Source organism: Equus caballus, chromosome 6, assembly GCF_041296265.1.
Source record: "Equus caballus isolate H_3958 breed thoroughbred chromosome 6, TB-T2T, whole genome shotgun sequence".
NCBI classification, from domain to species: domain Eukaryota; kingdom Metazoa; phylum Chordata; class Mammalia; order Perissodactyla; family Equidae; genus Equus; species Equus caballus.
Genome location: NC_091689.1, coordinates 16,043,246 through 16,057,167, shown reverse-complemented (window position 1 = coordinate 16,057,167; position 13,922 = coordinate 16,043,246). Strand labels below are relative to the sequence as shown.

General features: G+C 40.4%; 1 protein-coding gene across 6 annotated transcripts in view; it reads left to right on the top strand.

Annotated features, from left to right (window-relative positions):
* SPHKAP (SPHK1 interactor, AKAP domain containing) overlaps positions 1-3,911 on the top strand; it is a 154,411-nt gene extending 150,500 nt beyond the window's left edge. For all 6 annotated transcript variants that reach the window (XM_070269438.1, XM_070269437.1, XM_070269436.1 and 3 more), the window contains one exon: positions 2,041-3,911. In XM_070269438.1, coding sequence (XP_070125539.1) covers positions 2,041-2,184 — 144 coding nt within the window. In that variant the 3' untranslated portion in view covers positions 2,185-3,911. The remainder of the gene's footprint in view (positions 1-2,040) is intronic.
* Positions 3,912-13,922: the final 10,011 nt, after the last annotated feature.

The following is a 13,922-nucleotide window of genomic DNA, read 5'->3' as shown; positions in this document are numbered from 1 at the left end:
TGTGAGGGGTCCTAGACAACTAATAGTCTCTGAAATTCTATCATGGGACTGATGGAGCTGAAAGGAGCTAACCTTCCATTGCTGTTGTAGTGAGCAGTGAAGAGAGGTCTTGGGTATCCCACCCCAACAACATACACACCCACTCTCAGTCCTAGTGTGATGAGACATGTGCCCCATGACCAGCTTTTACTTTGCTCCTTGCCCACTACCACTGCCCCAGTCTAGGCTCTGTTCAGCCTTTGCCTAGATCCGTAGCCTCCAACCATTTTTGTGGAGCATCCTATAGATAGAAAATTATTGAGTAGGCAGCCCCAAGGTATGCATTTTTAAAAATTACGTATGTGCAAATATATTACATAAAACTCAAGAATGAATATTTAGACAAGGTTCATCCTCAATGATTCTGGACATCACTCCATATTTCAAATAGTCTTCTTGATCATTTTGAATGTCTGTGACTCACCTGGTCATTCATTCGTTCTGTCATTCAGCCAATATTTACTGAGCATGGATTAGGTTTAGGCGCAAGATATTAAAAGATGGCTAAGAAGTTGTCCTTTCCTGGAAGATTACCATCTATAACATAGTTGCCATTGGCCTCCCATCTGTTTCTTTGTTTATATCATCCTAAAACTCTTTGAGATAATGCTTATGTTTCCATACCTTAAAAGTTAAGTATTTCACTTTCCAGCCTAGAAAACTGCTTTATTCTGATTAAGGCAACACAAGGCAAGTGAGTACAATAAGGCGCTGGATTCTGTAACTGTGCAAATAGTTGGTGCCATCAAATCTGGAAGAAAAAACATAATTTAATAGTAGCGTTCTATAAGACAACTTCTTGAATTTGTCAATTGAAATGAATTAGCAAATTCAAAACTGGAGAGAGAGGAAGAGACCAGAAGGAAATTAGCATTCCAGTTTCTGGCTGATCACGAAAGTCTGACCAAATGTAGTAAGAGCAGAGCAAAGAAATTCTAGAAGGAAACATTGAACAAATAGTAACTAAACCACAACGTTCATCTTTTTTTAACAAATTGGTCTTTCTTCCTCATAAAACTATACCAGATTTTCAACCTATCCTTTCTCCCAGAGTTCCAAATAAAAATCAATGCTGTATTCTCCTACCTCCAAAATGCAAGAGCATTGGTCTGGAATGTGAGAAGATCATACATCCTGCTGCCAACTTTTCATCTCCCAAGCTCTCAATTTTTTGATCTGTAAATGCCTACTTCACGGGGTTGTTGACAAAATTGAATGAGATTACTTGCATGAAAGTATTTCCTAGAGATTTTGGCTCTTAATAATCGTTACTTTTTTAAAAAAGTATCTAAGGAGTTTGAGAGGCCTTCATGCTGGGCTTCATCCCACAATTTCACAAAAGAATGATCTATAATGATTTCCCCATCTTCCTATGCTCCAGCTCAGAATTCACCTGCAGTAAAAACTTTCTAAGTTGTGGCCAGTTGAAGCCGGTACCAATAACCACATGACAAATCGAGGTGATTCCTCCAGCTTTCCTTTTCCTGTTGCAAAGGAAAGCAAACATCTCTTGAAACTTGATGATGAGAGAATGGACTTTTCAAGATAGAGTGAGGAACCAGTAGGTGTCCCTACGCAAAATGTAAGCACTTGATTTGTTTGGCCTAAATGTATACATCCGATGAGAGATTCTTTGTGACACAGATACAAGGGACTGGAAGCCATGCTATGCAGTCCTGTCAGAGAGCGTGTAACCCAGAGAAAAGCAGACCTGAGGAAACTCTTCAAATATCTAAAAGACAGACTCTTGAAAGAATTCCATCTAGTCTCCCACTATCAATGGGTGGCAACTGCTGTGAGGAAAATTCCGGTTCAGTTGAAAGAACTCTCTAATAATCTGAACTGTCTAAAAAGAAAACAGACTGTCCTGGAAAATACTCCCCTGTCACTAGAGATATTCAAAAATAGCCTGGAGAGCCGTTGGCTTTGGAAGAACGGTTGAATGAGATGACTTTGAGGATCCTCTGTGATACATGAGCCCTAACTCTGTGCTTTATTTAGTTTCTAGATGTCGTGCGGCTAGTTCATCAGAAGTCCTGGAAAGTGGGAGATATCTTTCACGCAGTTGTTCAGTACTGCAAAATGCATGAAGAGCGGAAGGATGGGACCCCGAGTCTCTTTGACTGGCTCTTGGAACTGGGATAAAGCAGCTATGTCCCATAGAGTCTGCCTTTCCTTTATTCCAGTTTAGATTACTGTGGTTTGTTCTGAATGCTCTAAATTTTCTTAAAACATCACATCACATTAGCAGAGCCGCAGAAAAATCTGCTGTTCAAGTCTACTGCACGTGGAATAAATCTGAGGAAAAGCAAAATGTAGATCTGTACAAATCAATACAGCCTGTGGGTGAGTTCAAAAGAGCTTGATTTAGAATGACTTGAAAAGCATAAATTTTAATGGGCCCCAAATTAAAAGCTTATAACTAGGCCCAAACTCCAGGAAAGGTCCACTTGCATATTTTTAATAGGATAAAATAATATGTAATGACTCTATGTGAATCAACTGGAAACAAAGTTACTGGTCAAAATAGTTTTGTAAACTATACTGTAACCTTTATTTTACTTTTTTGAGGACATTAAGAAGCTGTCAGCCCAGGTAAACACTTAAGATATGGTGAGAAATTTCCAGAACTTTGATATAAAAGATTTCTACTTTCAGACCAATATCAGTGGATATTAACAGAAATGCAAGAGAACACCAATGTCCTCTACTGAGATTATTTCATTTATTTACTGCAACCCACTGATAAATATTCCACATCTCCCCAACAGTATCTGTGTCCTTAGCTAACCAGAAAACTATTGGTGTTCAGCTAAGAGAGAGAAAGATTGAAGATTGTCTTGTTTGCCTTTCTGTATTACTTGAGTAACAAGACTACAGAATTCTTACCCTACGGGAAAGCTTTCTTGCAAAAAAAGTCTTTTGAGATAAAATCTGCTTGTGTATTAAAGTATATAAAATATAAACTTTCATTTTATTTTTATTGTAAATTACGAAGAGATTGTTATCTTAGATAATATATTGAGTTAGCCTAGAGGTTCATAAAATATGAAGAGCTTGTTGTGTTAAGTCATATATTGACACCAGCTCAGTGGTTTCATTATAAATTTGTTGGTATCTGTATGGCAGACCTGCTATTGAGATATTTATAATGTCAGACGCAGGATTTGACATAATCGTTTGGGATCATAGACTTTTCCTGATTTAAATATATTGGCATTTAATTTGGGGGAAAGAAACCCTATCACATTTAAGTAGTTTAGTAAGAAAGATTTACTCTTTTGAAAAATAAAGCTATCTAAATTCTCCCTAAGAAGTCTTCTATCCCTTCAACTAAAGAAGCCACACTGGCTTTTGTTTTCTTGGTCAAAGAAGGTATTTATTAAAGATTTCCTGAAATTCTATGCTTTTACACTATTTTTAGAGATTATGAAGTAATTTTAAATGTGAACATGGTCCCATGCCATCAGTGCTGGCCTTATGTGAAATCCACACCTTGAAATGTCAAGAAAGCTTCCTTGTAAGCCATACTTCCCTTGCCACGACCCACCCCAGGAATCTCTTCCAGTACTCATTAGGCATTTATAAAAAATAATCCAAATTTAGGTTGTATGATTAATTTTGTGCATTAACCAAATGTCAAATTTTAAAATTTATCCATCATCTCAAACGGAAAGTTCTTTGTGCTTCTAAATGGAAAAGGGTATATTTATTTTTTAAATAATCCCAGAATATCGTGTGTAGACTTTTGTTGTGCTCAAATGAATGTTTACTTATCCTACAAAGCACAAATACTGGATTGTAACCATGTGATGAAGTTATATATGTTGTATCTAATGTTGCACACTAATCAATAAATTTTTGTTGCCAAACTGTTGATCATTTTTTTCTCTAAGACCTTAAGTGCCTCATAGAAAAGATAGCCACAATGTGATTGGGTAAAGGTAGATATATCCCTTAGACAAGTGTTGCTGTCCCACTTTCAATTTTTAAATAACAGATGTTCTTTGACTAAATATGTTAGGATCAGTAATATTTATGTAAATCAGCCCTGTTGGTATGTGGGGCTGGATAATTCTTTGTTGCAGGGGGCTGTCCTGTGTATTGTAGGATGTTTAGCACCCTCCTTGCCTCCTACCCACTAGATGCCAGTAAGCACCTCCTCCCAATTATGACAACCAGAAGTGTCTCCCAACATCACCCAATGTCCCCTAGGGAACAAAATCACTGGTTGAGGACCACTGGTGAAAATAATGCATTGAAGGGGCAGAGCCTGAGGCTCTAGGAGGTGTTAGGGTAAAGGAGGAGCCTGTATCCCCTAGTCTGGGGAATCCCAGTAGGAACTTGAAAATCTGGCATTCTCTCCCCGACCCTCCCAAAGTTTATGAGCTGTAGACTTTACAGTAAGTCTTGGGGACAGGAGAAAGACATACAAGACAAGCAAGGAGTCTATAAGGGTAAACCAACCTAGACACAAGTAAACAAAAGGCAAACTCACCAGGCTAAGAAGTAAATAAATCAGTGCTCTATGAATTCAGGAAATAAGTTGTTAGAATTTTTGCAAATACGGTATTGAGAGTCCTGGGCAGTTTATTTTATTCACTAATAAGAAGGCAAGAATATGCTTACATAAAGAATTCTCCAGTCAGCCAGAGGATAATGTCAAGTAAAAATAAACTCTGGACATTGGCAAGGAGAGATTTTATTTAAAAAGATTACTATAAGAAGTGGAAAGGGACTGTCACAATGGGAAGTAGGAGTGGAGACTATTGCACTGGCAATAACACTCCAAACATGAGTTCTGCAAATGTCTCAAGAGTTAGAAAGAGGAGCAAACAAGATTGGAAAGAACCAGGTGGCAAGAGTGGGATGGACAAGGGGCTGGCCCTGTTGCTGAGTGGTTAAGTTGGCGCACTCCGCTGCAGGCGGCCCAGTGTTTCGTTGGTTTGAATCCTGGGTGCAGACATGGCACTGCTCATCAAACCACCCTGAGGCAGCGTCCCACGTGCCACAACTAGAAGGACCCACAATGAAGAATATACAACTATGTACCGGGGGGCTTTGGGGAGAAAAAGGAAAAAAATAAAATCTTTAAAAAAAAATAGAGTGGGATGGACAAGAGGAGCCAGTGGAGGTGGCATGATGGGACAGTAGGTTAAAGGACATTTTATTCTGAGCTCAGCCTGTTCTCTGGAGGAACTCCTTAAGGAGGGGCTGTGTCTACTTCAGGCTGAACAGGGGTTGAAGTTCAGGGAGAAAGGAGAGAAGATTAACTAAAATTTGGTTAACACCCACTTTTTTCCAGTTGATAATGGATACAAACAGTTGAGCTAATTATTTATGAGGCATAGAATGGGAATTTGGAGGGTCCTTGTCAGAGTAAACAAGGGAGGCATCCAAGAGTCCAAGATTCAGAGCTTAGCTCCTGGAAGCCAGCCAGAGGAAAGTCCTGAAAACAGGCGTCTTTTAGGAATGTGCAGGGTTTGAGCAACCCAGGTGTCCTGAGTTAACCCTTTCCCACATAAGCACTTATCACCATCTTCCTTCTTGCGTGCTCAGTTGAATACACGTGTCTCTGTCAATGATTGTAAGCTTTCTGAGGATGGATCCATCTTTTACTTATCTGTGGATTCTGCCGTAGTCCCTAGCACCATGTCTTGTCCACAGCCGATGTCAAATTGGACTGGTAAAACTAATGGGCCTTGGATAACTGAGGCTTTGGTTTATCTAATGATGTTCCACCATCAATTATAGAAGCACCATTTTACTTGAATGTTCTTCTTAGCTTGCCAGAGGCGCTTACCTGGTATATCAAGATTTTGATATACCAAAATTCTCAAGATTTTTTATGAAATTAATTTTGGATTTATGCAAGCGAAACTTTCTATAAAAATTTGCCCTTTATTTTAGTTCCATAAAAATGTTTGACTGCAGAACTGAGAATGTTTTCATGGCATTGGGATGAATTTAAGTGATATTCAGGGTATTGTCAGCAGGACTTCGAGGCCAATTGAGAGCAGATAGGTTTGAATGCAATGGACAGGGGGAAAATATCATTTCAGCTTCTTTTCCTATCAGCAAAAGTTGTCTGTACTCTTACAAACAAACAACATGCTAACCCACTGTTACTTGACTATTTAAATTTTTCATTTCCTGAAATAGTTCCCTCAAAACTGCCCCCCTTTAAAGGTCCATATCCAGTTTCACATGCTTCTTTTCAGTTTTCATATCTCCTTCCTATTTCTTCCCTGTCTGTCCTTCAGAGATGGCTTTTCATTGAATACTTAACAATCATTTATTTGCCTTTGGAAATTTCCCACTACTTTGTTGAACTCCGTCCCATTGACTCCTTTCCTCTCTGCTCCGCCTGTTTCTGGCCCAGAATGTGGCAGCGACTCCAGATTCTACTGCGACAGTCGAAGCACCACAAAACCCAGGTGCAAAGATTATTTCATGGCAGATTGTGTTGGCCCTGGGCTGAATATCCGGCCCAAACGTTTATAAACACACAATACATCCTTCTCTTATCACTTCACAAACAACAGCATGCGGCACAGATAAGGTAGGAACAAGAATTTCTCTTCTTACAGAAGAAAGCAGAATGAGTCGCTGTTGGTTGAGATAGAATAAAGATGTATGAAATTGGGAAAGCCTCTAGTTTTAAGTGCACTGGATTCTTCTCCACTACCATGTACGCCATTGGTGAAAGTTACTCTTGTCTACTATTTTAAGCAACAGGACAGTTATTTTAAACCTAGCAACATTTTTAGTAATAAAGGCAGTAGGTCACATTGGAAAACTCATAGAAATGTCTAACAAAGACTCACTAAATTAGATCAGTTATTTCCTTCTTCCTTCATTTTTGACATCAGGATCTTCTTTTAATATTTAAAGGCAGGAATCTAGTAGGAAAAGCAGTAGTGTGTAGTCCCAGCTGCATGTATTCCCCAGCATATGGCTAAACGTTTCTGAAACATTTTGTTTTGTTTTTTATTATAACAAATAAAGTATGCAGAAAATTGATATATGAGATCACTTCCAACCAGAAGAGTCTACAGAGAGAAGGGTAAAGGTGATATCAACAAAAGGAGCAAAGCCATTGTTGTATGGAATTCGGTGTCTTGGGGGAATAAAAATTAGGAGAGGCCTCCTATTAAACATCACCCAGCAGCTGTTTCTTTATTTTCTAAATGCTTGGGGCAAGATGCAAAGAAATCAAATTTTGAACAATTCTTGATAGAGAGGTGAGGAAAAGTTTGAGAGTATTGAGAGGGACAAAGAAAAATGTAGTTATAATTCTTAACATTTTTTGTGGTATAGGTTCTTTTGAAAATCTGACGAAAACAGCACATACGCAAAATTCAGGGATTATCTGTACAGTTTCAAGAGGATTTGACATGCCACTTTTATAATCCTGCTCTAGATTCTACATCTCTACAAAGTAGAGCCCGTGTCTCCATCATTTGCTATCGCCTTCTAGACTCTCCCTCTGGTGCTTTGTCTTTCTTGATACCTAATGGATCCTCAATAAATGTTTGTTTAAAGAAACCCCACCCTCTAGGGACTCATGTATTTATGAGGAAAGCATGTAAAAAGGTCAGATTCTAACCATAGAAGAATGCTGTTTTAAAGGCTTTCCTTTTTCTTTTTTTGAGGAAGATTAGCCCTGAGCTAACGTCTGCCACCAATCCTCCTCTTTTTGCTGAGGAAGACAGGCCCTGAGTTAACATCCGTGCCCATCTTCCTCTACTTTATATGTGGGACACCTGCCAGACAAGCAGTGCATAGGTCCATGCCCAAGATCCAAACCTGCAAACTCTAGGCCACCAAAGCAGAACATGGGAACTTAACTGCTGTGCCACCAGGCCAGCCCTAAAGGCATGTTTTGTATAGAATATGTCCTCTTCAAGGAAAGGAAAGGAAGAGAAGGGAAGGGAAAAGGAGAGAAGGAGGGAAAGAAGGAAGGAAGAAGGGAGGAAAGAAGGACGGGAGGGAAGGAGGGAGGAAGGTAGGAAGGAAGAAAGGAAGGGAAAGAAAGAAAGAAAATGGAAGGAAGGGGAAGGAAAGGGAGAAAGAAATCTATGTAACTCTTCAAGAAATATACTCCTTTTAAAGCAAGAAAATTCTAAATTCAGCAGAAGTAGAGCTGAGTTTTTATAACACATGTCATGGCTAATACACAAGATAAATGTCCACACTGGCTGCTTTATCGTCAGTCAAAGCCTTGAGCCCCATTCATGGCTCCTCAAGAGGCTTCCATTCAACAACCAAGGCTTCTTCTAGTTCCTTCTCATCTTCTAGGGGACGAGGTCCTGATGTTGAGCCCCCAATCAAACCATGTGAATGTATTTTTCCTTTGTTTAGATTTGTTTAAAACAGAGAAAACAGTTCTAACCACCTGCCACTCAAAACAGATGGAATGTATTGCTTTTAACTAAAAATGCACGCAAAAGAGGAATATTATAAATAATATAATAGTATTATTCATATGAATATGAATAATAAAATATTCAGTCATAAAAAGAGGACAATCTTGCCATTGGCAACAACATGGATGGACCTTGAGGGCATTAGGCTAAGTGAAATAAGTGAGAAGGAGAAAGACAAATACCGTATTATCTCACTTATTTGTGAAATCTAAAAGAAAAAACTCACAGAAAAATAGATCAGCTTTGTGGTTACCAAAGGTGGAGGGTGGAGGGAGGGGGAATTGGATGACAGTGGTCAAAACGTATAAACTTCCAGTTAAAAGATAAGTAAGTGTAGGGATGGAGTGTACAACATGATGACTATAGTTATCAGGGCTGTAGGGTATATCTGAAAGTTCTTAAGAGAGTAAATCCCAAGAGGACTCATCACAAGGAAAAAAACATTTTTTTTTTTTTGTACTATATGAGGTAATGGATGTTAACTAAACTTATGTGGTAATCATTTCACAATATATATAAGTCAAATCATTATGCTGTACATGTTAAACTTATACAGAGCTATATGTCAAATATATCTCAATAACACTGGGAAAAAAGTTGAAATAAATGCACCAGTTACAATGGTTAAGATAGTAAATTGAAAGTCATTTCTTATTGCCATTATTTTAAAAGCTATTCAAAAATGCACCAATTACAACAGAACTCCCATATATACCTCTGAAGAAATAAGAAGCCATAGCTTCTTCTGCCCTTAACAATCAGTGTCTGGCTGAGCATTTCTTGACATTGCAGTACAGGCCTTGGTAGGCCCAGCATGCAACTCGCAGAAAAGAGAGCCAAGAAATGGAACTTAGCAGAATGCCTGGCATTCTGACAGCATTTATATTTAGCCATTCATTCCACAAACATTTATGCAGCACTGGCCATGACAAACACTGTTCCAGGTGACATAAGAAAATGCAGCAGAGAACAGATAAGGTCCTTGGCATTTTAGAATTCCATTCCAGTGAGGCATATGGATGATGAGCCAAAAGAAACATTTAATTGAGCATATAGCACCAGTGAAAAAATGCTGGAAAAACCTAGTTAAAAAGCAGGATGAGGGTTAGAGTGATGGGAGGTGTTCACTTAGATCATGCCTAACCCGAGCAGTTCCAAGTTCCTCTTTAGGTAAATTTGCAAGTTTTTGAAGCACTCAAAAATTATCGCTTGAAATGGCCCCTGACCACTTATTCTGTTTGTTAGTCAATATAAACATGCAATTTGGAGTACTAAGTAAGGAGGTGGTGACAAAGTCAGCTGTTGTCTACACTTCAGCAACTGAGAGAGCTGAGCTGGCTTGTTACCATGGCGACATTTACACATGCCTCATGGGCAATGATGATACCCAAGGTTGAACAGAGGTGTGCAGGGAGCCGGTACATCCCTATTCTTTGGGCAATTTTTCCTCTCACCCCACGTCTCTCAGGCTATATATTTTTCCACCCTCATCTAAGATCCCAGTACATTCCCTTGTGACATTTTCTGAACTGTCTCCTGCTCTTGTTGTCCCCTCCCCATGTGTTGCATTTACTTGCCTTGCTTGAGCATATGGGTTGGTGGCACATGAGCACGCTGCAGCCTGAGGCATGGAGTTCTGTCTTTCAGAATGTCAAGGGCAATACTGTCATTATCAGAACTACTCTGACTGATGAGTAAATAACATTTAAAAATAAATGAATTTGGGGGCTGGTCCAGGGGTGTAGTGGTTAAGTTTGCATGCTCTGCTCTAGCGGCCCAGGGTTCGCGGGTTCGGATCCCGGCTGTGGACCTAGCACCACTCCTCAAGCCATGCTGTGACGACATCCCATATAAAAAAGGATGATTGGCACAGAGGTTAGCTCAGTGAGAATCTTCCTCAAGCAAAAAGAGGAAGACAGGCAACAGATGTTAGCTCAGGCCAATCTTCCTCACAAAAAACAAACACACAAATAAATAAAGAAATGTATTCGTAGGAGAAAATGAATATTCTGGACTCAGCATGGAGGTTTTGGCAAGCCCTTGGGTTGGAAGATGGTGACATCCACCCACGAGCATCTGACAGAATTTCGAGCATGGTCAACTTCTAATGATTCTGAAAATAGAGGACAACCTTGGCAAGAAACTCCCCAATGTTAACTCGCCTACGTTTTACTAAAGATGTCTCCCCCTGTTCTTCTTGCTGGGGCCCATATGGTTCACGGGAGTGTGGAAAGAAATCATGGACCCAGGTTTGCAGGTAAGGAAATAGAGATTTAGAGATGTGAGGGGGACCTGAGCAATGTAGCAAATAACAATAATAACAATGAACATTTATTGAGCACTTGCTCTATGTGCTAGACAGTATTTTAAGCGCTTTATGTGTGTTAACTTTTATAATCCCCACAACGGCCCTGTGAGGTAGGTATTCTCATTATCATTTCGTTATATTAAAGAATCTGGAACACGGCGAGAGTAAGTAGCTTAATGTCACGGAACCAGAAATAGGCAGAGCAGGATTAATCCCAGTCGGATTAACTCTAGAGCTTGCACTCTGCTACAAGGTTTTAAATTGGCATAAACTGGAGGCATCAAAAGTAGGAGAGGTCAAAAGACAGATAACACAGAGGGAAAAAGAAGCAGGGTCACAGACCACAAATCATCCTTTGTCAGTTCAATCATGTATTTTCTTAGCTACTCTTACTCTCCCAAAAGAAGGAGAGAGAAGAATGACCACAACTCTTGTTAAGTACTTGACGTCGACAGCAATTAAGGCTGGGAAAGCAGAATTGATGACTACTTAAAAGACTGAGTGGAGAGAACCACCGTACACCCGCTTCTAGATCATTCACACAAGCTGCCTCCAGGCAAATACCTCATTTTATTGCAAAATGTAAAAATGTCCTCAAACTGGATGAACACCGGGTTATAAGATGTTTCCCAAAACTTTAAAATCACAATAAAACTTTCTTCTTAAATCATCACAAAAAAAAGAGAGTGTTTGGCTTCTCTTGTAATGCTTTTAGAAGCATTTTTTAAGATGTTATATTGAACTTTTTAAAATGTAATATTTTATTAAAAATTCTCAACCAATAATGCTGTGCTGCTCATCTGTTCAAAGTGAAAAGTAAACAGCAAACTAAAGAGCAGAATTGTTTAATGGATCACAGAGGAAGTGTGTACCAGCCAAATTTTCAGCATGGGAAGAATGAACATCACAGACACACCAGGAGATGAATTTTAAATTCTGTTTTTAGAGCTTGACTCCAGGAGACAGCAAGAAAAAAAAATTAAAAGGAGGGTATTTTTGAAGTAGCAAATGCCAAGGCTGACTCATGACGGGTCTGGGAATTAGAGGAATCTTCTCCGAAGGCAGGCCAACAGGGAGAAGGGTAGGGATGACGAAGTGACCACAGCACCCAGACCTATTGGTCACCAATTATGTCCTGGAAGTGATGGCTGTCCTTTCCCGATCTGGGCATGAGTGACTCCCCCTGACTGTGAAGAATGGAAGAGATCCTTGGCACAGAGGCACCCAAAGGAAATTGGTCAACACTGCCCAGGGCCTCATGGGTCATTGCCAAGATGGAAACAGATGATTATCACATATGGTGGCCCCCTATGTAGTGGAGTGTTTTGGTGGCCTCGTCGGCAGCATCCCTTCTGCCTCTCTCCCTTACCTGATTTTATGTGGGAATCTACCTTTCTCCGCACAAAACCATGTGAAGCAGGAGAAGTTGATTCCATCCTAGGGCCCAGGGTGCATACAGAATAATCTAAGCTTATCAGAGCCCAGCCTTCCCTTATTGAAACACTTACCAGTCCAGGGGTGAACATGGGATCTAAATTGCCCAAATTGAAAGGAAGGAATTATATAGATGGCTCTCTCACACACACACACACACACACGCACTCTCTGTCTCTCTCCAACCTCTGATAAAAATCGATCAGGAAGGCATTCCCCTGGCTGCTTCTGGCAGCCGACTTGCAAATGTAACTGCCTTGCAAATGTAAGTGGTTTATCAAACAGTCTGAATTACATGAGGCAAACAAAAACATGGTGCATTTTTAAATTTCTTCAACAACTAGGTCAACTGTGTCTGGTCAATTTCTTTTTGCCACCCTATTATGAATCTAGGGCAGACCTCATAGTTTCCAGCTACTTTCGTTGCTAAAATCTCTAGCCAGTCTAATCCAATTAATAGCTGGTTCTCGTGTGTGATCTAAAGCTCTGGCCCCTTCTCCTAAGCACCAGCCAGGTTTTGGCCTGAGGACTCAAACTGGGAAGAGGGAGAGTGTCACTCTTTTTTGTTCTTCCTCTTCTACCTTTTCTGGTTCTGCCTCTGTCAGCGTTGGGCACTGGGGGGAGGAAAGGGAAGCAGGGAAAATGTTTCTTTCTTTATCTGGAATTACACCGGCAATTCTCTGTTGACCATGATTGCTTCTCTAGCTAATACCACCCCATTGGCTATGCCCTCCTTGGGGCAGGAACCCAAACATCTACTCTCCCCATGGAACACATGTGTGAGTGTTGTGGAGGGCCATGTGGTCACTCTTTTAACATTTCTCTGAAGTGAGAGACGCAACTCTAATGCCAGTTTTACCTCTTCTTCCTTCAGTGAATGACTCACCCCCATTCCCTACCCTCTCTCTCTTTCTCCCCTCCTCCCATCCAAAGCCTCTTGCTCCTGGTTCCCAATACCCAGTAGGCAACCCTCTTGAGTAGGGTACCAGCAAAACAGCTAAAGCACAGTCACCCACCACCATCTCTGCAGTAAACTCAGGCAAACGCATCATGCCAAACAGTGAGAATTTTATCTGCACCAAAGTTGTCCCTGTTCCCCCCTCGTCTCAGCTGGGTCTTCTCTCTGGAATTTTCTTCTCCGTTCAAATGTGCTTAAGGAAAATCATCGTCTGCTATCTAAACAGGCAGCCAATGAAAAGAGTAAGTAAACTAGAAGGGCTTCCTTAAGGGATGATCTTGGTGTTGCCTCCCTTGGTTTCAAGGAGAGTGAGGGAAAAATACTCTCCCCCACAAGGAGGAGACGAGAAAGCCACAGGCTGGTGACCCACAAGTCACGCAGTCAGAAACAAAGGATGATGGATGAAATGGCTTAAGGAGTTCAGCTCTGAAGCTGTGTTCTTCCCATTTCTAGAGGTCAGTTTTGGCCAGAGAAACAGTGACAATCAAGAGGGAAAGGATTTCAAAATTGGCCAGATAAGTAGGAGACGTCTGTTCCTTTGCTTCTCCCTCCCTTCCTTTGGAAGCTTTGGAAGCTCTAACTTGTGAACTATCCTCAGTAACTGGTACAAAGCAGACAGATTTGCAGAGTGGGTAGTGCCCCTCAAGTGCAAGGGCGTATTCAAGGTAGTCCAGAACAAAATACCATGAGGAAACTCAGCTGTGAAGAAACACTTCCAGGGACTCCCAAAAATAATTAGGAGAGATTTTAAAAT